This window comes from Haliotis rubra, unplaced genomic scaffold (genome assembly GCF_003918875.1).
Source record: "Haliotis rubra isolate DU_JTF1 unplaced genomic scaffold, ASM391887v1 Scf132, whole genome shotgun sequence".
Taxonomy (NCBI): domain Eukaryota; kingdom Metazoa; phylum Mollusca; class Gastropoda; order Lepetellida; family Haliotidae; genus Haliotis; species Haliotis rubra.
This window is the reverse complement of record NW_025765248.1, coordinates 206,581-232,250: the sequence shown is the minus strand read 5'-3', so window position 1 is coordinate 232,250 and position 25,670 is coordinate 206,581. Positions and strand designations below refer to the sequence as shown.

General features: G+C 41.2%; 1 protein-coding gene across 2 annotated transcripts in view; it reads left to right on the top strand.

Moving 5' to 3' along the window:
* The window catches only part of LOC124267540, a 34,820-nt gene extending 9,301 nt beyond the window's left edge, over window positions 1–25,519 (top strand). Inside the window, exons 5-14 of one of the 2 annotated variants that reach the window (XR_006896060.1) lie at window positions 711–869; window positions 2,345–2,531; window positions 4,478–4,576; window positions 4,936–5,025; window positions 5,536–5,725; window positions 8,072–8,317; window positions 8,558–8,716; window positions 11,122–11,667; window positions 18,099–22,060; window positions 23,492–25,519. Coding sequence is in view for 1 of the 2 variants with exons in the window: in XM_046702465.1 (XP_046558421.1) it covers window positions 711–869; window positions 2,345–2,531; window positions 4,478–4,576; window positions 4,936–5,025; window positions 5,536–5,725; window positions 8,072–8,317; window positions 8,558–8,716; window positions 11,122–11,667; window positions 18,099–18,394 (1,972 nt within the window). In the remaining variant the exon portion in view is untranslated. Of the gene's footprint in view, window positions 1–710; window positions 870–2,344; window positions 2,532–4,477; window positions 4,577–4,935; window positions 5,026–5,535; window positions 5,726–8,071; window positions 8,318–8,557; window positions 8,717–11,121; window positions 11,668–18,098; window positions 22,548–23,491 lie in introns of those variants that run through there. The other variant, XM_046702465.1, reaches the window with a different exon arrangement.
* The last annotated feature ends 151 nt before the right edge of the window (window positions 25,520–25,670 follow it).

Sequence of the window (25,670 nt, the reverse complement as noted above, 5' to 3'; positions counted from 1 at the left end):
AAATGTTACTCGCTTGTGAGCAGGGTACATTGGAAATAATAGAAGAGCGTTCAGCCAATCAGAAAACGACATTTATGTGTGAGGCAAGATCATTTACCTGAGATAGCCCCTAACCTATTCCATGATACCACCCTTGTCTTGCCCATGTTGTTTCAGGATCCTCAATTCATTTTCACTCTCACTGTAATAGTTTTTTATGAATATGTATGGATGGATATTGCATGGCAGTACCATCACAGAAAAAATTCCAGTTACATGTGCATAGTCTCTATCATTGTTTGTGAATGAGTTATGTTTAGGGACCATTCATAATTTATGGCTAGGAGGGGTGATGATGATTTTATTTATTTATTTATTTATTTTTTTTACATTTTTTATTTTTTTTATGTTCTGGGAGCTAGGGGGGGTGATCAGTTTGTGTACACACGCACTAGGGGGGGGTCAGCAATTTTGGCTACATAAAAATGTTTAAATTTATGCTTAGAAATTATGGAAAAGGGAGGGAGGATCATTGATATTGTACATGACATGCAGGGGGGTCACTTATTTTGTACATAAATTTTAGGCGGGGGGGTGGCGGTCATCCAGATTGTACATGCTTCTCCATAAAAATCATCATCACCCCATCCCCCTAGCCATAAATTATGAACAGTCCCTTAGCTGTGTTTTTAGTTTGATCAGTTGTCAAGCTAGTAGTACATACTTTACAGATATGCGAAGGATGCAATCCAGGCGATGGTGCAGGTGATGCAGAACCCATTGAAGGAAAATGTAAAGCCAGCATGTTTCCAAGCAGTATCCAGCATCTTCAGCAGGATGAGGAGCCAGGGGCTAACCCTTAGCACTAACTGTCTCACACAGCTACTACAGTAAGACAGAAACTGTATTTTCCAGTGTGGGGACTTGGGGTCCAGAATCACATGCATGTGCAGGGATATATCTAGACTTGCTAAATGGCTCCAGATCTGCTGCAGATGTCATTAGAAATTGCCCAATAGCAATTATATATTCAGTCTGGTTCCTGACACTGACAAAGTATAATCACCAGAATAAACTGTGTAAATAGCGATTTTTTTTCACACTAAAAGTAACGATGACATTGTTCTGGTGACATATACTCCGCCATAGTATCAACGAAAATGCGATGAAAACATTTTAACCACCTGTTCATGAATTTTTCTGTAGTAAATATATGGAGTTTGCCCATCAGTGATGGACGCCATTCAGTTGTTGTTGCGAGGGTCAGTGTCTAAGTGTTGGTGGAGCAGATGCCGGGAACCAGGCTGTTACATATTTCCCAATGTAATAACTGAATCACTGATGTAATGAGGGAGGGCCCTGTGTCACAGAGCTTCTATACAGGCATGACTGGATATATTAAAGGCTAAAAGTTATGATAGCTACCGAACGCACCCTGTGATAGTCATCATGGGTGATTGATCTTAATGAGTATTTCTTCTGTTGATGAGTGTAATGTGAAGCCACACAGCGGCAGTCATGTCCACAGAGTTTCAATGCTTCTTTGTGTGTGTACAAACCCGTGAAGATCCTGGTTAGAATTTGTCTTCAGTAACCCATGCTTGTTGTAAGAAGCGACTAATGGGATCGGGTGGTCAGGCTCGCTGATTTGACGGACACATGTAATTGTATCCCAATTGCGTAGATCGATGCTCATGCTGTTTATCGCAGGATTGTCTGGTCCAGTCTCGATTATTTACAGAACACCGCCATATTGGTGGAATTAAACTCACTCACTCATTTTGTGTGTACATCATAAGATGTGATGGGCGGAAAGGAACTGTGTAAATAAAGACTCTTTCAGCAGCTGGAATATCAGACTGTGGCGTAATACAACAAGCAAATGATCTAGAGAATGTGAGTCTTGATTGTTTGGGTGAGTGAGGATGGTTTTACCACTTATAACAATATTCCAGAAATTTCATGGAGAGGACCACCAGAATTGATCGCATAGTATCCCTATTGGGAAATAGAAACTTGTCTTTCAGTATGACAAGCTAACACTTGAACCACTAAACCAAACCACACTTCCCTGTTCTATATGATTTGTACATATCCGAGTACATGTCCTCTATTTTCAAGGGTGGTGTTTTAGACCAGTGGTTAAGCTGTTAGCTCATCGCGCCGAAGGCCTGTGTTTAATTCCTCACATGGGCACAGTGTGTGAAGTCAATTTCTGGTGTCCCTGCCGTGATATTACTGGAATATTGCTAAAAGCAGCGTAAAACCCAAACATTGACTCTCAATCACTCCTCTATTTCCCGATATGGCTGTAATATTGCCAATGTGACGTTAAATTTTAACTCACTCACTCCTCTATTTCCAGAGTGTCGCAGCACACGTTGATGCTTCAAGATGTAGTACTCTACTGTCAGAATCAGAAACATGCCGTACCCTCCAGCATCAAGCAAGTAGCGCTGCTGTCTCACCTGGACGACATCACATTCAGGGGAAAGGCAGAGTTGATACTTCACAACATGACGGAAAAATCAATGAAGGCGCTGGGGATTGAGGTGAGCTAGTGTTTTTGTCTGACTTGATTCCCCTGAATGATGATCTCACTGTCTCGCATTTAGAGGTCAGGTGCACTTTCCAATTACATGAGGGTAGGCCTAGTGGTTAAAGCGTTGACTCGTTACACCAAAGACCCAGTTTGATTCTCCACATGTTTTCTGGTGTCCAAGTTGCTCTGAAAGAGATGGGGAATTAAGTGTTAAATTGTGAAGAAAATCAACCAGTAAGATGTCTTTCTTACTAGAATAGACATGTCAGTTACCCAAGACCCATGAAGATCCGGGTTATATTAGAACTGGTCGTCAGCAACCCATGCTTGTCGTAAGAGGCGAATGACGGGAACGGGTGGTCAGGCTTGCTGACTTGGTTGACACATGTCATCGTTTCCCAATTGCGTAGATCGATGCTCATGCTGTTGATCACTGGATTGTCTGGTCCAGACTCGATTATTTACAGACTGCCGCCATATAGCTGGAATATTGCTGAGTGCGACTTAAAACTAAACTCACTCACTCACTCATTACTGTGGTGGATATTGATGACTGTTTCCCCAAGATTATGGTAAAGGTACCCTGGTTTTGATGTTGTGTTGCTGTATGTTATTACTATTCAGTCCTTGATCCCCCGCCGCGTCATACCAAAAGACGTTAAACTATGGTACTTCTTGTTCCTTGCCTGGCGCTCGGCATTAATGGGTAAAACAACGACTGGTCGAGTCGGAGTCAGTATAATGTGTCTGAGTAGGGTATTCATGCTTCACTGCGGCATGGTATCTCAGTGAGCTAGCACTATAAAACCAGCTTAAGTCTGGGCAAGTACAAGCAGCCACACATACACATGCATGCATGTCATCATATGAGCGAAATATTTACGTAAAACCCCATTTCACCAACCCACTATTCAGTCCAGCACATGTTCCAGTGTTTATTTCAATCCTTGCATCCCAGACATCATTTTACCTCCAGTAAGGCCCTGTACCTGGAGACCTGTGAAGATCCGGGGTAGAATAGGTCTTCAGCAACCCATGCTTGCCACTAAACGTGACTATGCTTGTCGCAAGAGGCGATCAACGGGATCAGGTGGTCAGGCTCGCTGACTTGGTTGACACATGTCATCAGTTCCCAGTTGCGCAGATCGATGCTCATGCTGTTGATCACTGAATTGTCTGGTCCAGACTTGATTATTTACAGACTGCCGCCATATAGCTGGAATATTGCTGAGTGCGGCGTAAAACTAAACTCATTCACTCACCCTGTACCTGGAATATAGCTGAAAAACAACAATTACTCCTTGTTGTCTGACATGCTTGTCGTAAGAGGTAACTAACGGGATTGGGGTGGTCAGGCTCACTGACTTGGTTGAAACATGTCATCGTATCCCAATTGTGTAGACCAATGCTCATGATGTTGATCACTGGATTGTCTACCCCAGACTCAATTATTTACAGACCGCTGCCATAAAGTTGGAATATTGCTGTGTGCGGTGTTAAACAACAACCCAATCTAACCCTTGTTGTCTGAACTGCTGATGGCTGTACTCGTCTGTCATGGTGGTGTGTGGTCCTGTGCATAGAGCTCAGGCCACAAATCAGTTGAAGTTGAGCGCGGAGAGTACTTAGATGGGTGACTGTGTTTGGCAGCTTGACTCCTGAGAGTTTCTAGGACTTCAGTCCTGCCCCACAATGAAGCACATGTCATACATGTGGTCTCGCCTTAGGCAAGTGAGTTTGTTCAAACTTGCCTCTGTACACTGAGCAGAAAATGGGTACCCGATGGGATGTCACGTGACTATTAACCTTCTAGTTCTAACGCCTCAGAGGCAGCTAGGATTATCGAGGTAATAATAATCAGATTGTGTGTTAGCGCTCTGAGCATGTGCCTTGTACATGGACAAGGCGCATTGTAAATTCACAATTATTATACTCTTAATGATTTTATTTCTTTAGGTCATAGAGAAATTGTCAACAGTGCAGTGGTCCCCTGAGAGGGATACACAGCATAAAGTCATGAGAGTCTATCAAACCATGACAGTTGAACCTTCCAAGGTGAGTCATAGTATCCTTTGTAAGAAGATACAAGCAGTTCTGGATCCATTGTTTGACTTGGCATTATGAGGTTATTGAATAAATAAGAAGTCGTACAACTTTTTCTTCTTTTCTTTTCTGTCTTTTTTCTTTTCTTTTTTAAGCCAGCATAGTGGAAAGCAGGTACAGCCACATGGACATGTTTATTATGTGTCCTCTTTGAGAAGAGTGTAAAGATGTAGATAAAAATGTTATTGATGTCATAAACCAGACGTTATCCTTCTTAATGTAGTGTTTCTCAATTTATTATGCGATGTTTATGAGACTTGGTCCAAGATGAAGTTGCAGTCCATTAAAGGTTTCTGGTGTTCTTGTTCAAGGACTTGGTTGCGTATTGGGAGGATGAAGAACTGGAGGACGAGGTGCAGTCAGACAGTGAAGACTACAAGGGAATATACCACATGATTGCTGTAAGTTAACCACTAGCAGCAATTCAAGCTTCATGGAGTGTCTATCAACCACATTGTCATGCCTAGGGAAGTAGGGTAGCTCAGGTTTGATTCCTCTCCACAGTACAATATGTCAAACTCTTTTCCTGGACCCCGTTCTGCCTTGATAATACTGAAATATTGCTAAAAACAAAGTAAACCAATACTTGCTAGTTCACTAACTCAGTGCCCCCAGTGGGGTAGCCCAGTGGTTAAAGCGTTAGCTCATCACACGAAGACCTGGGTTCAATTCCACACGTGTACAATGTGTGAAGCCCATTCTGGTGTCCCCTGCCATGATATTGCTAGAATATCGATAAAAGTGGCGTAAAACTAAACTCACTCACTCACTCACTCAGTCCCCCATTTCTGGGGTCAAACAAGAACCTGTTTGAAGGAAATAGTAGTTATCACTCACTCACTATTAAAACTTCATTCGCCTTCTTCCAAAAAGAGTTGGTAAGTTGTAAAATTTGCCATTCTGTTTTTCAGGGATGTAGGCAGTCCATGAACTGGAAATATCTTGCCCAAATCTACATGATGCAGTGCACTTCCAACACCCTTCCCAACTCCAAGTTCCTAAAGGTGTATGTCGACGTGCTCCATGATAAACAGGATTCCCTCAAGACTGCCAGTTACTTCCACGCTTTCCTTAATAATGTGTTCAACCAGTACCAGGAAGGTATGTCATGAGCTTGCTCTTCAAATTGTCACTGGCAAGCCCAGATTAGATATTGCCTGGATGTTGCCTGATGAGACCGGGTCACTATCAAGCCAGGGGTATAGGGTATTGTTGAAGTGAAATCGTTACCTGTAGATCCAGGTTCAGTTTCCACATCTGAGCGACTATGCTTGTCGTAAGAGGCGACTAACAGGATCGGGTAGTCAGGTCCGCTGACTTTGTTGACACATGTCATGGTTCCCAATTGCGCTGATCGATGCACATGTTGTTGATCACTGGATTGTCTGGTCCAGACTTGATTATTTACAGACCTCCGCCATATAGCTGGAATATTGCTGAGTGCGGCGTAAAACTAAACTCACTCACTAACCACATCTGAACAGCCTGCTTTGGGGTCATGCTATTGGTGTGATGAAAGAAGCTCAAAAGTCACTGGAACATCTGTGCCAACATTACAGATTTAAATCAGCTTCATTCTTTGGGCACATGTGTAGATTTTCCCTGCACCTGTTTCTAAGGTGCAGCAATTTGCTGAGTAGTAGGGTGTGTGTCTTGGGCATGCTGTAAACTTTTTTTGGTGGGTTTGAATCCTGGTTTGATCCGGTCATGTTTCCAGGTTTGTCAGCTCAAGGATGTGCTCATAGGTTTCACCACAAGGGTAAATGTACAAGACATGCAGAGGCTTTCCACTCACATCAAGCTGTGACATCACTGTTAGACATGACATCACTGTTAGACATGACATCACTGTTAGACATGATATCACTGTTAGACATCACTGTTAGACATGACATCACTGTTAGACATCACTGTTAGACATGATCACTGTTAGACATCACTGTTAGACATCACTGTTAGACATGACATCACTGTTAGATATGACATCACTGTTAGACATGACATCACTGTTAGACATGATAGCACTGTTAGACATGACATCACTGTTAGACATGACATCACTGTTAGACATGACATCACTGTTAGACATGACATCACTGTTAGACATGACATCACTGTTAGACATCACTGTTAGACATCACTGTTAGACATGACATCACTGTTAGACATGATATCACTGTTACTAACAGGGATGAGAATTGTCCGTGGATTTTATTGGGCTGGGGTCATTCATTGGTCTGCAGCCCCTAAGATAGCTGCGTCATTTTCCTCTTTTTCACTCATACCCATTCTCATCCTTGTACTGTAATTCTGTTCAAAGCAGGAATCAGTATTAGGACAGGTGGAAGATACCATAGGCAAATACGGCATTCTTATCAAATACTGTAAATCCACAAAGTTGACTCAAAGTTTTCCGTGATCTACAACCCAGCCAGTTCTATGTTGAATCCCCCTTGTAAAAACAAGTCAATTGGACAATACATTTGTACACACCTTCCAAAGACAATAGTTTACATAACACTTGCTGGCAGCCCATTTCTTAGTGAAATAATTACAATGAAAAGATCAAAGTGTGCTTATACACATATCCCTTGACATACTAAGTACATTGTGTTAACTCAGTAAGGAATTAGTAACTCAGTGTCACTTTGGATTATCACAAGCTTTGTGGACTAGGAATAATTGCCTAACAAAATGAGAGCTGTCATTATGCCTGGAAAGTTTTGCACCTGGAGTTCATTTGCAATGCTAGCAAAACTTTCCTGCCCACAAAACTTTGTTGATTTACAGTATGTGAAATTTAATGCATTGGAATTTTTTAGAGCCTTAGTAGCACACTCTTAGATATCTGTTGTATACATCAGTGTTATGTTCCAATTGTAGAGTGTATGTGAGGTTATTGGCATAACTCTGGCCCTGATATTCCTGCACTTGTGTTGTTATGGTAACCAATTTATACAGTTGCTTTCCTTGTCATGGTACTCCTATAACCCCTTCTACTGTCTGTTGGGGCGGTGGGGTAGCCTAGTGGTTAAAGCGTTAGCTCGTCACGCTGAAGACCCGGGTTCGATTCCCCACATGGGTACAATGTGTGAAGCCCATTTCTGGTGTCCCCTGCCATGATATTGCTGGAATATTGCTAAAAAGCGGCGTAAAACCATACTCACTCACTCTACTGTCTGTGTCAATGGCACATGGGAAGAGCATCAATGCTTGTTGTAAGGGTGTCTAACAGGATCGGTTGATCAGGCTTACTGACACATGTTGATACATGTCATCGTATCCCATGATGTTGATTATTTAAAGACTGCTGCCATATAGCTGGAATATTGCTGACAGTCTCATTAAAAAATAAACAAACTGTGTCAGTGAAAATGTCAATAGCACCAAACTGCAGGAGTTCTTTGCAGTATATCTGTATGTAAGTGTAAAATGCTTCTCCCTCAGACATGATGACGGATGCCCTGCTGTCATTAGACAGACGGACATTAGCCCGCATCGGGTTTCACCTGCTAGTTCGTACCAGAAAGTCCCCTCCATATGGACAGTGCTGCACCCTGATAGCTGACATCCTGGACAATGATCTCCCCTGCAACAATCTCCGTCCAGACATGGGGTACTCCTTCCACTCGACAGTGATGGAGGTGTGTCTGCAGACATCCCAGCTGGATCGCTTGCTACAGTTCATACAAGGTGACTCAGTCAAACAATAACATTGTCCATCCAAGGTAAAGGTCACCAAACATAATAATGTCAAATATTTTTGTATGCTTTTTTTTTAATAACAGAGGTATGTAAATTTTCAAAATTTAGGTCACTCTTTGGGGAAAAGAAATGTTCATGTTCTTAAATGTTGGTTTTTCTTTTTTTGAAGCTCCACTTCTATTGGCTGAATTAAATTGAATATTTCCTTATCAACTGTAATTATTTCAGGTCTGTGTCCAACAGATGTCTACACGCATGGGGCTAAAGAACGCCCAGATCTGTGGCCTAGTCAGCTGTTGTGGGCCATTAATCTCCTTTGCAGCAACTCCCGAATACCAGAAGCAGCTGATGTCCTGGCTTTCTTTCATACTCAGATGCCAGACACAGGTACTTCATACTGTGTTCCTTTTTCTCATATCAACACTTCATGCAATAGACATTCATCTACCAACTCTAAGCTAGCCATTTTATCACCTTCCATTGTATCACATAACTACTGTATATATCACATACCAACTCCTGTATATCTCATAACTAAAGTGTATATCACATATATCACATGTCAACTCCTGTAACTCCTGTATATCACATGCCAACTCCTGTATATCACATACCTGCAGTGTATATCACACACCTATTCCTGTATATCACATGCCAACTCCTGTATATCACATGCCAACTCCTGTATATCACACACCTGCAGTGTATATCACACACCTATTCCTGTATATCACATGCCAACTCCTGTATATCACATGCCAACTCCTGTATATCACACACCTATTCCTGTATATCACATGTCAACTCCTGTATATCACATGCCAACTCCTGTATATCACATGCCAACTCCTGTATATCACATACCTATTCCTGTATATCACATGTCAACTCCTGTATATCACATACCAACTCCTGTATATCACATGCACTCCTGTACTCCAGTATATCACATGTCTATTCCTGTATATCACATGTCAACTCCTGTATATCACATACCACATTCCTGTATATCACATCCCTATAGTATCCATATATCACATACCAACTCCTGTATATCATATCACTATGTCCTGTATATCACATGCCTATTCCTGTATATCACATGTCAACTCCTGTATATCACATGCCAACTCCTGTATATCACATACCAACTCCTGTATATCACATACCAACTCCTGTATATCACATACCTGCAGTGTATATCACACACCTATTCCTGTATATCACATGTCCAACTCCTGTATATCACATGCCAACTCCTGTATATCACATACCTGCAGTGTATATCACACACCTATTCCTGTATATCACATGTCAACTCCTGTATATCACATGCCAACTCCTGTATATCACATGCCAACTCCTGTATATCACATACCAACTCCTGTATATCACATACCAACTCCTGTATATCACATACCTGCAGTGTATATCACATACCTATTCCTGTATATCACATGCCAACTCCTGTATATCACATGCCAACTCCTGTATATCACATACCAACTCCTGTATATCACATGCCAACTCCTGTATATCACATACCAATTCCTGTATATCACATGTCAACTCCTGTATATCACATACCAACTCCTGTATATCACATACCTATTCCTGTATATCACATACCTGCAGTGTATATCACACACCTATTCCTGTATATCACATGCCAACTCCTGTATATCACATGCCTGCTCCTGTATATCACACACCTATTCCTGTATATCACATGTCAACTCCTGTATATCACATACCAACTCCTGTATCACATTGTATATCACATGGCCAACTCCTGTATATCACATACCAACTCCTGTATATCACATGCCTATTCCTGTATATCACATGTCCAACTCCTGTATATCACATACCAGTTCTTGTCTATCCATGTCCAACTCCTGTATATCACATACCTGCAGTGTATATCACAGACCTATTCCTGTATATCACATGTCAACTCCTGTATATCACATACCAGTTCTTGTCAATCCACGGCCAACTCCTGTATATCACATACCTGCAGTGTATATCACAGACCTATTCCTGTATATCACATGTCAACTCCTGTATATCACATACCAGTTCTTGTCTATCCACGGCCAACTCCTGTATATCACATACCTGCAGTGTATATCACAGACCTATTCCTGTATATCACATGTCAACTCCTGTATATCACATACCAGTTCTTGTCAATCCTCGGCCAACTCCTGTATATCACATGCAACTATATCACATGCCTATTCCTGTATATCATCACATATCACATGCCAGTTCCTGTATATCACATCACATACTCAACTCCTGTACCAACTCCTGTATATCACAGACCTATTCCTGTATATCACATGTCAACTCCTGTATATCACATACCTGCAGTGTATATCACACACCTATTCCTGTATATCACATGTCAACTCCTGTATATCACATACCTGCAGTGTATATCACACACCTATTCCTGTATATCACATGTCAACTCCTGTATATCACATACCTGCAGTGTATATCACACACCTATTCCTGTATATCACATGTCAACTCCTGTATATCACATACCTGCAGTGTATATCACAGACCTATTCCTGTATATCACATGTCAACTCCTGTATATCACATACCTGCAGTGTTTATCACATACCTGCAGTGTATATCACATACCTGCAGTGTATATCACAAACCTATTCCTGTATATCACATGTCAACTCCTGTATATCACATACCAGTTCTTATCTATCCACAGCCAACTCCAGTATAATACCTACTGACTGTACATGGTCTGCTTGTTTTAGATGCACTCTTGAGAGACCACCACATAAAAGTTGTTGGTCAGCTGATGGAGTTGGCACTGTGTCAGGGAGATCTGGACACAGCCATAAAGGTGTTTGACCTTGCGAAGACCACGCTCCAGATCAATCACCTCCGCCAACTTCTCCTCCAGTGTTTCCACAGCAACATGTGTACCAAGGCTCTTGGCATCTTCAATCTTCTCCGACCCTTTTTGACAAATAGGAACTCTCAAAAGCTCATTGTAATAACAAACAGTTTCCACTTCAATGAGATCGAGATGATCATCCGTTCTCATCTGGTAGACCTGTACCATCAACTGTGTCAGCTGATGCAGTCTGAGGGACGTACGCCCACAGATGATAACCTTGCCCTCATGGTTACTCTGGATGACCACACAAATCTGATGCCCAAGACGGCTCAGGACACCCTTGATGAAGTCATGCTGATCTTCAGTAAACTTGGAGTGGATAGTCGCCAAACAATGCCCTTTGAAGTCATGGTGGATATCAAGACACTGAAGGAGTACATGAGAGGCTGCGATGAACAAGGTAATTCCCACATGGTGGTACCGTCATGCTTGTAAGGCAAAGAACCTTTTGAAAGTTTAAAGGCACAATTTCACACATTTTCGACAATATTTTGGCCTTTTTTTACATATATGCACTCAATTTAGCTGCCTATTGATGCAATAAAGGACTTATTATCCCTTACAACTTGCCTGAAATCGATTATTGAAACTTTGAGGCGAACAACTTCCAAACAGAGAACACTTGCCATATATATGGAATGTAAACAATTGCTCCGTACATCGATAACTGTCGTACACGGTGTTGTCAGTGTTTGCCGAACTGGTTTCAATCACATGTTGCGTGTATGTTTTTACGCCAGACATTAGCGTCTAGGACTGAGTTCTGTCTCCAAAGGAGTTACAGGATATTCGTAAAGAACGGTCCAAGGGACATAACTCTATGGAGTTCGCTTGAAATAATGTTCGGACGGTAAAGGGCGCAAGAGTCGATTTAATGCAGTGTTGCATAAATTCATTCAAACTTTTTAATTTAATATTGTAATCTAAATGCGTAATTTTTGGGTGGAATAAATTTTATGGTATCATCCCTGAGGGCTGATAGTATTATCGAGAGAAATGCTCTATTTGTTATTAGAGAAGTGTGGTTTGAAATAGTGCATTGTTGTAACAGATGTTTAATGATTAAGGGAGCTGGTTATGGTTTAATGTTGCATCAATGACATGTCCTATATAATGACATGTCCTATAGAAATGCTTGTTAATTAAAGTTTTGAGCTTACAGGGAATGATCTGACCGACTGTATAGTATAATGAAATCACACAGCTTACGTTAATTCTGGAGTCTAAGAATGACCATCGTCATTTAAAAATGTGTCTGAAACTTACAGAATCTGCCACCATCTTGTTTGGGGGTCAGGGGTCAGTTAGTCCCTTTCAGCCAATTATAGATCAGGTGCTGAGACTCATTGCCATTATTGTGAGTCATACTATGATGGTATTTGCAGTCCGTCACCATATAGCTGGAATATTGCTGAGTGCAGCATAAAACTGAACTCACTCACTCACTCATACAATGATGGCATGGGACATTGCTTTATTAAAGTAGGACGGTGGGGTAGCCTAGTGCAGTGTTTCCGCTGGGTATATTTTTTACCGGCCACAGTGTCCGGCGATCATTTCATTTTCCGGTCCTGTACGCAATCTGGCGGTCACAATTTATATAAGAGTTATGCAATGATACTTTAATTCAATAAAGACAATAAAACCATACCTTTTAGAGTATTCTGTTTTTATTTCGGAAAATGACTCTTGCTTTTTCGATGTTCTTTTCTCCTGCGTGCATGTTTAATGTCATGAGTGTATTCAACCGATCCTGTGACAGTCGATTGCCTTGGGGATTGTGAACCAGATTTTGGAGGCTGAACCCCCTCTCTGCAGCCACGCTGCTCACTGGGATTGGCATGGCAATCTTTGCCAACACAGCAAAGTCTGGGTAAATGTCACCATATTCCATAATAATGGCACGACAATTTGTTTCCAGTGAAGCGATGCAGAGACCACGGACAGTTGTTTTGTAATGGCTGAAGTCTTTCCTAGCACGCGATTAAGCCATTGACAACGCCTGTAACATCATTTTCCTCTCGTCCAATCACAGGGCTGAACTGAGTTATCAACACGTCAAGGGAATCCCGGGCGTATGCTACAATGTCGTCTTGTGATTCAGGAAAACGAATGGGGTTCAGAACCTTATCAAGGCATGTCAAAACATGTAAACTCTCCTCTGGAAATCTAGCGTGTAGATTACTGCATAGTTCTTCAATAAATCCTTTTCTCATGTTTTGAAATGCACCGAATAGAACCAGCATCTGTGCCCGAGTTTCAGCCCTGAAATATCCTTTCTGGAGATTTTCTGTGAAATACTTCTCACTTTAAGCCTGGAGTTGTTATCAACTCCATCAGTGAAGTGCAAGTCGAATTTACTATTGGCATAACCATGCCAATGTTGAGATTTTCTTTCTGAAATATCTTTATCAACTTGTCCATGTAGTACAAGACATCCGAGAGCATGTAAGTGGTGGCAATGAACGAATACGTTCGGATCTTCTTCTGAATATTAACAGCTACACTGTTATTTCTGTTGGCGACCTCCTCTTCAATTTCCATAGCGAGGGCTGGCCAATTGTTTTGCACTTTTGATGGCGTTTCCCACAGACAACCATCTGACACTGCATGGTTGTTTTAAACTTGAAAAGTCTGAATCCTCCAAAACTTGCGATAATTCGTGTCGGTTATACCGAGTTGCTGAATATTCGTTCAGTTTATAAATGTCATTCAGTGTCCGTCGATATTCTGCTACTGTTTTAGATACTTTTGCAGCGTCTGCAGGCGCCAGTGCCACCTATGTGCAATACAATGCCGTGGATCATGTAAGGGGAACCCCTTCATTCATTCTAAGACCAACACCGCTTCTCTTCCCGTCATAGCGGCTGCACCGTCTGAACCCAGTCCAATAACCTTTTCAAGAGGAATATTCCATTCTGCAAGTACTTCATGCACTTTATTTGTCACGCATTCTGCTGTACCACTGTGAACGGAGTAGTTTCCAATAAATAGTGTTTCTGGCAACCCATTTGCGTTCAGAATTTTCACAAATATTATAAGTTTTTTTTCAACTGTCACATTTACAGTCTCATCAATGATGATTCCCACGAACTCACTTTTAGAAATTTTGTCTTTCATTTCATTCACCGTACTTTTTAGCAGCGCATCTTCCATTTCTCCAATGCTATCGGAATGTGTGTAGACATCACCAGTCAAACTTGAACAGCCATTTTTTTTCTGTAACTTTCGATCAATCCAGAAAATTCAACAGTCGCCAAATTTTCTTGTGCCATGTATAATACAGTTCTCATCATAGCTGTTAACTTTGCATCAGATTTCTCAGTTGCAGCGTTCAGATCGTAGTCATTGCATTTTGATGAAAACTTGTTGTTACAGCATGATGATGGGAAGCACTGTCACGATGTTCTCTTAATGCAGACTTTTCAAATTTATACATCCTTTGGTGAATCCATTCACTTTTGCTGCATGTTCGCATATTTTACAGAACATTAAAACTCTTCCACTGTCATCCTCGTAATGAAGCCATTTGAACTCTGTCAGCCACTCAGAATTAAATTTAGCGTATTTTAGCTTTAGAGTTACCGCTTGAACAGAGGCTTTCCCTTTATTGAATTAAACACTGGTTTCTACATCTGTTCTCAGTTCATTTTGATCGTCTTCCGATTCACAAACCTTTCTTTTACCACCGAAGAAAGTGGAAAGCATCGTCTGCTTTTACTGGCCATTTTCACGTTTGACAGTCACCATGTGCTTTTAACAATCTGATACGATCGTTACATTTCCACGACAATTAAGTAAGCCTACATATTATTATACGGGGACGAGTTACAAAGAACACACGAATTATTCAGAATGACTGACAAAAACATTGACCAATCACATTTCGTACATTACGTCACGTGATTTGGTTTGTTTTCGAGACGAAATCGTAAGTTCTCGAAACTATATTTTAGAAGTTATTCTTGAACGGCTTCTCGTTGACATTGATATACATGGCATGACTTGTATTATGCATTTTATGATTTTATGTTTACCCGGACACGAGGACCGGCAGCATTTGAATTTATCGGTCCTGGGCCATTTTTACCAGCAAAAAGCCGGCATATGCCGGAGAACGGAAACACTGCTAGTGGTTAAAGTGTAAGACCTGGGTTCGATTCCCCACAAGGGCATAATGTGTGAAGCCCATTTCTGGTGTCCCCCGCCGTGATATTGCTGGAATATTGCTAAAAGTGGCTTTAAACCATACTCACTCACTCACTCACTCGCTCACTATATTACAATAATGATCACTAGTTTATCTGGTCCAAACCATGCCACCATATATCTGTAATATGGCTGAGCATTACAAACAATACAAATACAAAATACATCACTTGAAGTTTCCAAATTCCTTGAGAATCCAGAATTTTAAACTACCATGTAAAGAGAGAATAACACTGGTGCTCAAAGGTTTAGATGGATGTACAAACACTTGGAACGATTTTCAATATATACTCCTCACAAAAAAGTTAAGCAACAAGTATTTTTTTCCACGTATTTTCTTCATGGGTATATGAAGTTATTACTTGGCATATAAGCCATGCAGGAGAACCCTTTACGATTGATGAACTTAAAGCATTTCCCATATTGTTTTTCTGATAACATTGTTAGCACCGCCTGAACGCAACCACCCTCAAAACTCACATGCAAAATGCATGGAAAACATGTGCTATACACGTCGCACATGCGTTCTGATTGCGTTAAAACTGCCAGCAACGACAAATTGTTGACAGTAACATTTGAGAAATGGCTAAGCGTCACTTGACACCAATTGAAGTTGCTCAAATTGTTGGAATGGTGCAGGGGGTCAGACCCAGAGTGCTGTTGCCAACCATTTCAATGTTCATCGGCGTCATCTCCAGAGCGATCACTTCGTCACCAACAGACCCGGATTGATGACTGAGAGACCACGCTCAGGTCGAGTCAAGGGTGACAACTCCCAGAGAGGACCGATGCTTGGCCACCCTAGCCCGGCGAACAGGTTCACCACAGCCAGATCTCTCCAGAATGACCTCCAGAGAGTTGCTGGGAACAGAATCTCCACACAGACAGTGAGGAACAGACTCCATGCTGAAGGTCTCAGGTCGAAGACCAGTGCAACGTATCCCACTGCCTGCACACCATCGTCAACAGAGACTGAATTGGGCTAACCAACGCGGCGGTAACTGGAGAGTCAATGCGGCTGGCGTAATGTTCTCTTCACAGATGAGTCAAGATTCTGTCTGGACTTCAATGATGGTAGGGCTGTGTGTGTTGGAGAGCACCGTAGCGAACAATACGCCAACTGTACGATTGCTGAACATGATCAGTATGGAGGTGGGAGTTTGATGATCTGGGCAGGAATCCAAGTTGGACGACGAACTGATCTTGTGGTCATCAGGCGAGGTACCATGACAGGTGTGAGGTACCGAGGCGAAGTGTCACACCTGTGATCATTCCGTGGGCTCAGCAAGCAGGTCCTAACTTCATCTTCATGGATGACAATGCCCGTCCACATCGAGCAAGAGTTGTCACTGATGTTCTTCAGACCAACAACATCACCCATATGGACTGGCCTGCAAGGTCTCCTGACCTGAATCCTATTGAACATGCTTGGGACATCCTCGGAGGCGCGTGTGTACGGCCTCCTCGTTAGATCCTCAGACTCTGGATCAGCTTGAACAGGCATTGCGGAGAGAATGGCAGAACATTCCACAACAGACTCTAGACAGACTCATCTGGTCAATGCCTAGGCGTCTTGAAGCGTGTATTCAGGTCAATGGTGGCCATACACGTTATTAAACTTTGGATCAGTGCTCAAAACTGACAGTAAAAGTGTTTTCAGACATTTTCATACCCTGATGCAACACATTTTGCGGCTTTTTCAGTGACACTGTTTTTGATGATTTGCAAGTCAGTTATTGTTCAATGAATTTTGATTTCTTTGTTGGAAAAGTGTGTGGATATGCTTTATCTTTGTTATGTTTGATTCAGTTGTAATGATCATGAGTAAAGGCATATGTACTGACCAAAAATACACTTGTTGCTTAATTTTTTGTGAGGAGTATATATTTTTTAAAACAGTCATCTGTTCAGATTTAGTCATGCCAGCTCTGGACCTTTGCAGTAAAGTGATGTTTTGAGATAAAACATTATAGTATCTGTAGTATATACCTTAAGTCTTAAAAATATGTAGCTTGGAACATTGATACACAGCATGTCTGGATTATGCAGACCCGTGAAGATACGGGTTAATATTGGTCTTCAGTAACCCATGCTTGTCGTAAGAGGCGACTAACGGCATCGGGTGGTCAGGCTCGCTGTCTTGGTTGACACATGTCATCGTATCCCAGTTCCATAGATTGATGCTCATGCTGTTGATCACTAGATTGTCTGGTCCAAACTCGATAATTTACAGACCACCGCCATATAGCTTGAATATTGCAGTGTGCGGCGTAAAACTAAACTATTTCAGTCATTCACTGTGGTATGCAGAATGTTTTTCAGCATATTTAGATTTATTTATCAAGCTACTTTTGACATTTCCATACACCTGTTGTTCAAATATCATTGCATTGTTTATATCTCATAATCACAGGCACAGGAAGCTTTGTAATTCTTTTTTTTTTTTATACATTGTTTTCACCTAATTCAGGTAGCCGCCGTGGATAGCTGCAAAATTGCTAAGCAAAACTTCCTCACTTACCCACTTACCCACTACTCACCTAATTCAGGTGTAGTACAGATGGCTTTGTTTTTGTCTTCCTGTTTTAACGTTTCATAAACAATGTCCAATTTGGGTTTCAGCAAGAAATCTGGGCCTGTTTCAATCATCTTCTGAAGAAAATCAACAAGTGAGTTTGTATGAATCTCAGGGAAGATCTCATTCAAGAGAGACAGAGTTCACCAACGTTAGGGGTCGAGGTAAATATCAATCCAGAAGTCAAGGTTACATTAGGAGCGGTCAACGTCACCGCATGAGGGGTCAAAGTCATGACATCAGATATCCTGGTCACAGCATTAGAGGTCAAAGTCATGACAGAGGTCATGGTCACAGCAGAGGTCGAGGTCGATATCACAGAGGTCGTCTTCACAACAGATGAAGGAAACTTTTGAAATTATGTGTTCCAGAGACAAAAACGGTTTTGGCCGACCTCAAGTGATGCTTCATTGTAAAAATCACATATGGCTTGTAAAATCTGCATTGAGACTAGTGCAGGTCTCAGGTGATGTTTATGTTGTTGTAATCCAGTAATCACATATGTCTTCACTGCAGCGAGAGTATGGCGGATATTGTGATATCACTTTCAAAGAATTCTGAACTTGGTTTCAGCTTACAAGTATGTGATAGCTGTTCGTGTGAATTTATCTAGTCAATCTGTTAATCAAAACAGTCATTTTGTAAGCATTTGGCTTGCACACCCTGTTATCCTGCAATTGATGTATTTTAAAGAATGTTGCTCTTTTTTAGCACAGTTGCAATTTTATCCACCATTTGTTACAGGGTATGCATTTATTACGCAAGTTTTGGAATGAACTACTTCTAATGCCTCAAGGCAGATAATCTCTCTGGGTGTACAAAACTAATAGACCATTAAACTATGTCCACCATTTCATAATGACAATTAAGGGGATTTTACAAAACTAAACCAGTAAAACACGAATGAACGATGGGAGAAGGACCTAGCTCTATGTCAAGTAAGGGGTGGGGTAGCCTAGTGGTTATAGTCTTCGCTCGTCAGACCGAAGACCTGGGTTCAATTCCCCTCATGGGTACAATGTGTGAAGTCCATTTCTGGTGTACCCTGCCATGATATTGCTGGAATATTTCTAAAAGCGGCTTAAACTTAAACTCACTCATTATTCATTACTCAAGTAATGGTACTTTGTTATCTTAAACAATCCTGTAGAACGTAAAACATGTTAGCAGCAGCTTGACAAGTATCTAAAAATAACCGCAAGGACTTTGTAGTAATATTTAGCAAGACCACTTGTAGGTCACTTGTCTTCCAGTAGTGTTGGTAGTGTTATATAGCGATAGGGAACATAGTTGCTAAGTTGGCAATGAACACAAGACATGGTTACCATGTTGTAAGCAGGTGATTAGGTCCTAAAGTATTAGATAGTCTTTAAATTTGAGTATAGTCTAGCAATGGCCCACGTGTTACTATAGTAATGATCCCATGGCATAGAACCATACAGTTACACCCATAGGCTAACAGGTTTCTCTAGATGGAACTATAGTAGTGATCCCACGGCATAGAACCATACAGTAACACCCATAGGCTAACAGGTTTCCCTCGATGGAACTATAGTAGTGATCCCACGGCATGGAACCATACAGTAACACCCATAGGCTAACATGTTTCCCTAGATGGAACTATAGTAGTGATCCCCAGCCTAGAAAGGGCTTCCTTAGGCCCTAGATGGAAGTATAGTAGTGATCCCCAGCCTAGAAAGGGCTTCCTTAGGCCTTAGATGGAAGTATAGTAGTGATCCCCAGCCTAGAAAGGGCTTCCTTAGGCCCTAGATGGAAGTATAGTAGTGATCCCCAGCCTAGAAAGGGCTTCCTTAGGTCTTAGATGGAACTATAGTAGTGATCCCCAGCCTAGAAAGGGCTTCCTTAGGCCCTAGATGGAACTATAGTAGTGATCCCCAGCCTAGAAAGGGCTTCCTTAGGTCTTAGATGGAACTATAGTAGTGATCCCCAGCCTAGAAAGGGCTTCCTTAGGCCCTAGATGGAAATATAGTACTGATCCCCAGCCTAGAAAGGGCTTCCTTAGGTCTTAGATGGAACTATAGTAGTGATCCCCAGCCTAGAAAGGGCTTCCTTAGGCCCTAGATGGAACTATAGTAGTGATCCCCAGCCTAGAAAGGGCTTCTTTAAGCCCTAGATGGAACTAAGTTAGTGATACCACAATCTAGTATGTGTTTCCTAGGCCATAGTTGGAACTAAAGGACTGTTTCCATAGTCATGTATGTGCTTCCTTAGGCCCCAGATGATTCTCCAGCTGTCTGGGTTACCAAAGGCTGTACGGGCCGTACGTGACTAGGCCTTCAACACTCTATGAACTGACTGCAGGAAATGAATGAATACTACAAAAATGCTTGGGCTGCCCCTTGACCAAGTAATAATTAAAAACACCCAAAGGTTCCCTGTCTAGCTTGTTCATTCCAGCCCATATGAAGCTTAGTTAGTTTCCTCATTATATTTGGACTGGTTCAGGGTTTTTCCATGAAACCAGCAATAGCTATCCAGAGCTGCACTGAGAAAGAGAACTGAGAAGTCATAGGTAGGTCACTTGTTTCAAAATCAATCACTGGAATGTCTGGTCCAGACTGGACTATTTGACTGGCATGATATTGCAGGAAGAATGCTGAAAATGGTGTAAATAATAAATGTGCATATGCAAAATGTCCAGGTGGCAATAGTGTGATACACTTACATCATGTTATACAAGTTTAACAATTGTATTTCACACAAGTAGGACAAAGAGGCATCATCATCCCATGTTCCTGTGTCAGCTTGGCTTATATTAAATGTTAGCAAAGGACTAATTTCAGCCTGTTTAGTGGATGCCCATGTTATCGTTGTCTGTGAATCCCTAAAAGTAAGATTTGATCTTAAATGGAGTCAAATCTCAGTCTTCGTCCTTAACCTTGGTCTGTCAACATGGCTGGGTATAAACATTTAAGACCCTGACTCTTTGAACATTCCTCCAAAGTTGAATCAACAGCTGTGATATACTTAGAGATATTATTCGAAGTGGCATTAATCACTTTTCCTGACTTAATTATGCAAATGTTGAGGTGTTTGATAAAAGAAGGAATGGATACATAGATGAGTGTGCGTTTGTTGACCAATACTCAAATTATTTGTGTCTGAAAATATCCAAATGCTGTGTGATAACTTGCGTTTTATGTGTACAAACATTTTCTTTTAGTTATTTATGAAGATTTCAGTTTGGAGATTTCAGCCAGGTTTAGATGGTATGCTAGCTTTCTGTCATCCAATATAGCATTGCTTTTAGTTTCCATTTTGTTGTTTCTCATCTGTTGATAGTTTCATTGTTGGCAAAGAGAACTGTAAATATGATAAACCCATTGTGCCAAATACCAAGCAATCCCCAACGGAAGGTTTTTATGTTTCTATTATTTTATGTCATTTTAAGTTGCAATACTTGGGAACTGACTGTCTTGGAGACAATCCGTGGATTTTCTCAAAATTCGCAGTAAAGGCTTAAAAAGTTGTGCTTCAGATTGTTACAAAATTGAGAAATTGTCTGTCAAAATAATACATGCAAGGTGGTTATTTTAAACAAATAAATATTTGGCCTCTTGTTTTAATACATGTATTAGAAATTATCTGCTTTTGCATGTGCAGCTAAACCAATCTCCGTACAAAATGTCATGTCATCCCCAGAATATCAGATATCAGTATCTTAGTGCCAGCACGTTAGTATTGTTTTGTTGGGCCATGACTGACACAGTGTGCTGTCTGCAGATTCAGTGTGCTGTCCGCTGATTTAGTGTGCTGTCTGTAAATTCAGTGTGCTGTCTGCAGATTCAGTGTGCTGTCCGCTGATTTAGTGTGCTGTCTGTAAATTCAGTGTGCTGTCTGTAGATTCAGTTTGCTGTCTGCAGATTCAGTGTGCTGTCTGCAGATTCAGTGTGCTGTCTGCAGATTCAGTGTGTTCTCTGCAGATTCAGTGTGTTCTCTGCAGATACAGTGTGCTCTCTGCTGATTCAGTGTGCTGTCTGCAGATTCAGTGTGCTGTCTGCAGATACAGTGTGCTGTCTGCAGAATAAGTGTGCAGTCTGCAGAAACAGTGTGCCCTCTGCAGAATAAGTGTGCTGTCTGCAGATTTGGTGTGCTCCCTGCAGATTCAGTGTGTTCTCTGCAAATTCATTGTGCTGTCTGCAGATTCAGTGTGCTGTCTGCTGATTCAGTGTGCTGTCTGCAGATACAGTGTGCTGTCTGCAGGTACAGTGTGCTGTCTGCAGAATAAGTGTGCTGTCTGCAGATACAGTGTGATGTCTGCAGATACAGTGTGCTCTCTGCAGATACAGTGTGCTCTCTGTAGAATAGGTGTGCTGTCTGCAGATTTGGTGTGCTCCCTGCAGATTCAGTGTGTTCTCTGCAGATTCAGTGTGTTGTCTGCAGATTCAGTGTGTTCTCTGCAGATTCAGTGTGTCCTCTGCAGATTCAGTGTGATGTCTGCAGATTCAGTGTGTTCTCTGCAGATTCAGTGTGATGTCTGCAGATTCAGTGTGTTCTGCAGATGCAGATTCAGTGTGTGTTGTCTGCAGATTCAGTGTGTTCTCTGCAGATTCAGTGTGATGTCTGCAGATTCAGTGTGCTCTCTGCAGATTCAGTGTGCTGTCTGCAGATTCAGTGTGATGTCTGCAGATTCAGTGTGTTCTCTGCAGATTCAGTGTGTTCTCTGCAGATTCAGTGTGATGTCTGCAGATTCAGTGTATTCTCTGCAGATTCAGTGTGATGTCTGCAGATTCAGTGTGTTCTCTGCAGATTCAGTGTGATGTCTGCAGATACAGTGTGCTGTCTGCAGATTTTGTGTGTTCTCTGCAGATTCAGTGTGATGTCTGCAGATTCAGTGTGCTGTCTGCAGATTCAGTGTGTTGTCTGCAGATTCAGTGTGATGTCTGCAGATGCAGTGTGATGTCTCAGATGTGATGTCTGCAGATACAGTGTGCTGTCTGCAGATGCAGTGTGCTGTCTGCAGATTCAGTGTGCTGTCTGCAGATACAGTGTGATGTCTGCAGATACAGTGTGATGTCTGCAGATTCAGTGTGATGTCTGCAGATACAGTGTGATGTCTGCAGATACAGTGTGATGTCTGCAGATACAGTGTGCTGTCTGCAGACTCCGTGTGTTGTCTGCAGATTCAGTGTGCTGTCTGCAGGTACAGTGTGCTGTCTGCAGATTCAGTGTGATGTCTGCAGATACAGTGTGCTGTCTGCAGATACAGTGTGATGCCTGCAGATACAGTGTGTTTTCCATGCAGATTCAGTGTGATGTCTGCAGATTCAGTGTGTTCCCTGCAGATTCAGTGTGATGTCTGCAGATTCAGTGTGATGCCTGCAGATTCAGTGTGTTCCATGCAGATCCATGCAGATTCAGTGTGATGCCTGCAGATTCAGTGTGATGTACAGATACAGTGTGATGTCTGTTGATGCAGTGTGATGTCTGCAGGTTAGTGTCAGAATGCAGGGTGCACACACATTCTTTTTGAAGTGTACGAATAGTGTTGACATATAAATATCGTAATATTATCATTGGAAGAAATTATTTTCAAAAGTGTGCTGTAACTCTACTTTAACTAACATTGCCTTGCTGTCGTTGGACGTTAATCAACATATGAAATTTGATTGCATAATATCAAAAGAACGGTCCTAGGATAACCAATCGTCTTGTGTCAGCCATCTTACATGTTGAATAACAAATGCCACAGATCTGGCATTGTGATACATAAAAATTGTTGTTTTGGGTTTTTTCAAACTTGCACCATGTTAGGGAAAGTGTGTTTTTTTTCAACTCATTTGTTTATTCTTGACCTGCAAGTGTAATATAACTGAAGATTTTTGTTATGTTTTTATTGATCATTGTTAGTTTAAAAGGCATTCCGTTGTTGAAGAAATATCTTTGATTTTTGTGTGAACTGTTTCATTTGTCATGCTGATGTACTTGAGCAGATGCGTGTCACATGCTTGTAGAAGTTGGTTTACTGATAATACCTGTGTCTGTGTTGAGTCGTTACGGTCATACCTTCCATGGAGAACAACCATGTTGATCATAGGCATGCCAGGTTACAATCGGGCAGGAAAAACCTAAGCTGTTTGTGAGAGGCAGATGCGGTGGTCAGACTCTGTGGATGACATGTAATCATACGCTGGCTATATAAATATTTGCTCATATCATTCACCGGATGTGAATCAATTTCTTACAGACTGCCATCTTCTAGCTGAAATACTGCAGATATGTAAAATCATGCACTCACACACACGCATGCACACGCACGATACTGTCTTTTTAACTTCAAATAGGACAGAAATATATTTCATATGATCTCTGGTTGCAATCTAGTCAAATGTAAAATAAATATAAATCTATTTCATTTAAACTGCATGCATTGTATCAAATGTACAGTGGGGAGCTTGAACAAGATTTGAACAAATACAGGAATGGTTTTGAAATAAGGGCATGACCATTTATGAATTACTCGCTCTTGATGTTCAGAGCAGTCATGTGTTACGTAAACTTGTGCACATAGTAGATAGTAGTTTCATTTCACCTTGGTAGTGGCAATGAATGTGTTGTGTTACATGGTATGGCCTCTGGGTTGATTGAACCCAGAAGGTTCACACTGAACCTTATCTTCCATACCATGTCAGCAGATGGGCCTTTTGATCAGTGTTCACATATTCCACTGACGTCACAATCTACATTAACCTAGAAACCTGAATATGCAGGTATATTGCAGTTTAGTTGCAAATTTGTTGGTTGTTATATTTGCGTTTTCAGATTTGATTTGTTTCACTTGTCAAAATGACCGTTTCAGTTATTACATAACAGTTGACATTAATTTCAATAAATTGATAATCATGTATGTCTGATGATCATGTGGGCATGTTTGAGAAATGGAAGATCATTTTGAGTGTAGCAGTTTCGGGTATAAAAGGACAGTTTTCTTCTGTTCCAATATGTGCCTTACCGCTGTAAGAGGTGTTAAATTACACATAAAACAAATCTTTTGGTTTTGATTTGTGAATAGGCGTCTCAAGAACAGACCAAAATGAATTCTTTTGATGGATATGGTCTGATACAATAATAATGGAATTTTGAATGATTCATTGTTCAAAGTGACAGTCAAACTTTTCGGGAATAATGTTGTACATACATGCATGAAAAATATGCAAGATATGCAAAAAGTTAGTTTCCTTCTTTGTTTTGCAATATTGCTGATGTGGCTTTCTGAAAAAAAAATCACTTTTTGTTTAGTCAGCAGGACACTGATTGGGTACGTGATGTTGCCTGGATCTTGTGTTTTCTTGAAGGATGTGCCTGTTGAAACTGTTTCACAAACCCACAGTTAAAGGGTATTTTGTACTTTGAGTGATTATTTCTTTGTTACTGAATCATTTTATCAGAATAATACTTTTGTATCGAACAAATCAAAATGTAATAAATCATGATCATGTTTTTAAAAGAGAATTTTGTTGTGTTTCACATAGGAATTTTCTGTTGTCAGACCAGAAGTTATTAATGTGGATACATTAGGTCCTGTACACCTTGGGCTAGTCTCCAAGTTGGATGTCATCTGATACAGCATGTAGGTTCCAGGTAGCTCATGCTAGACT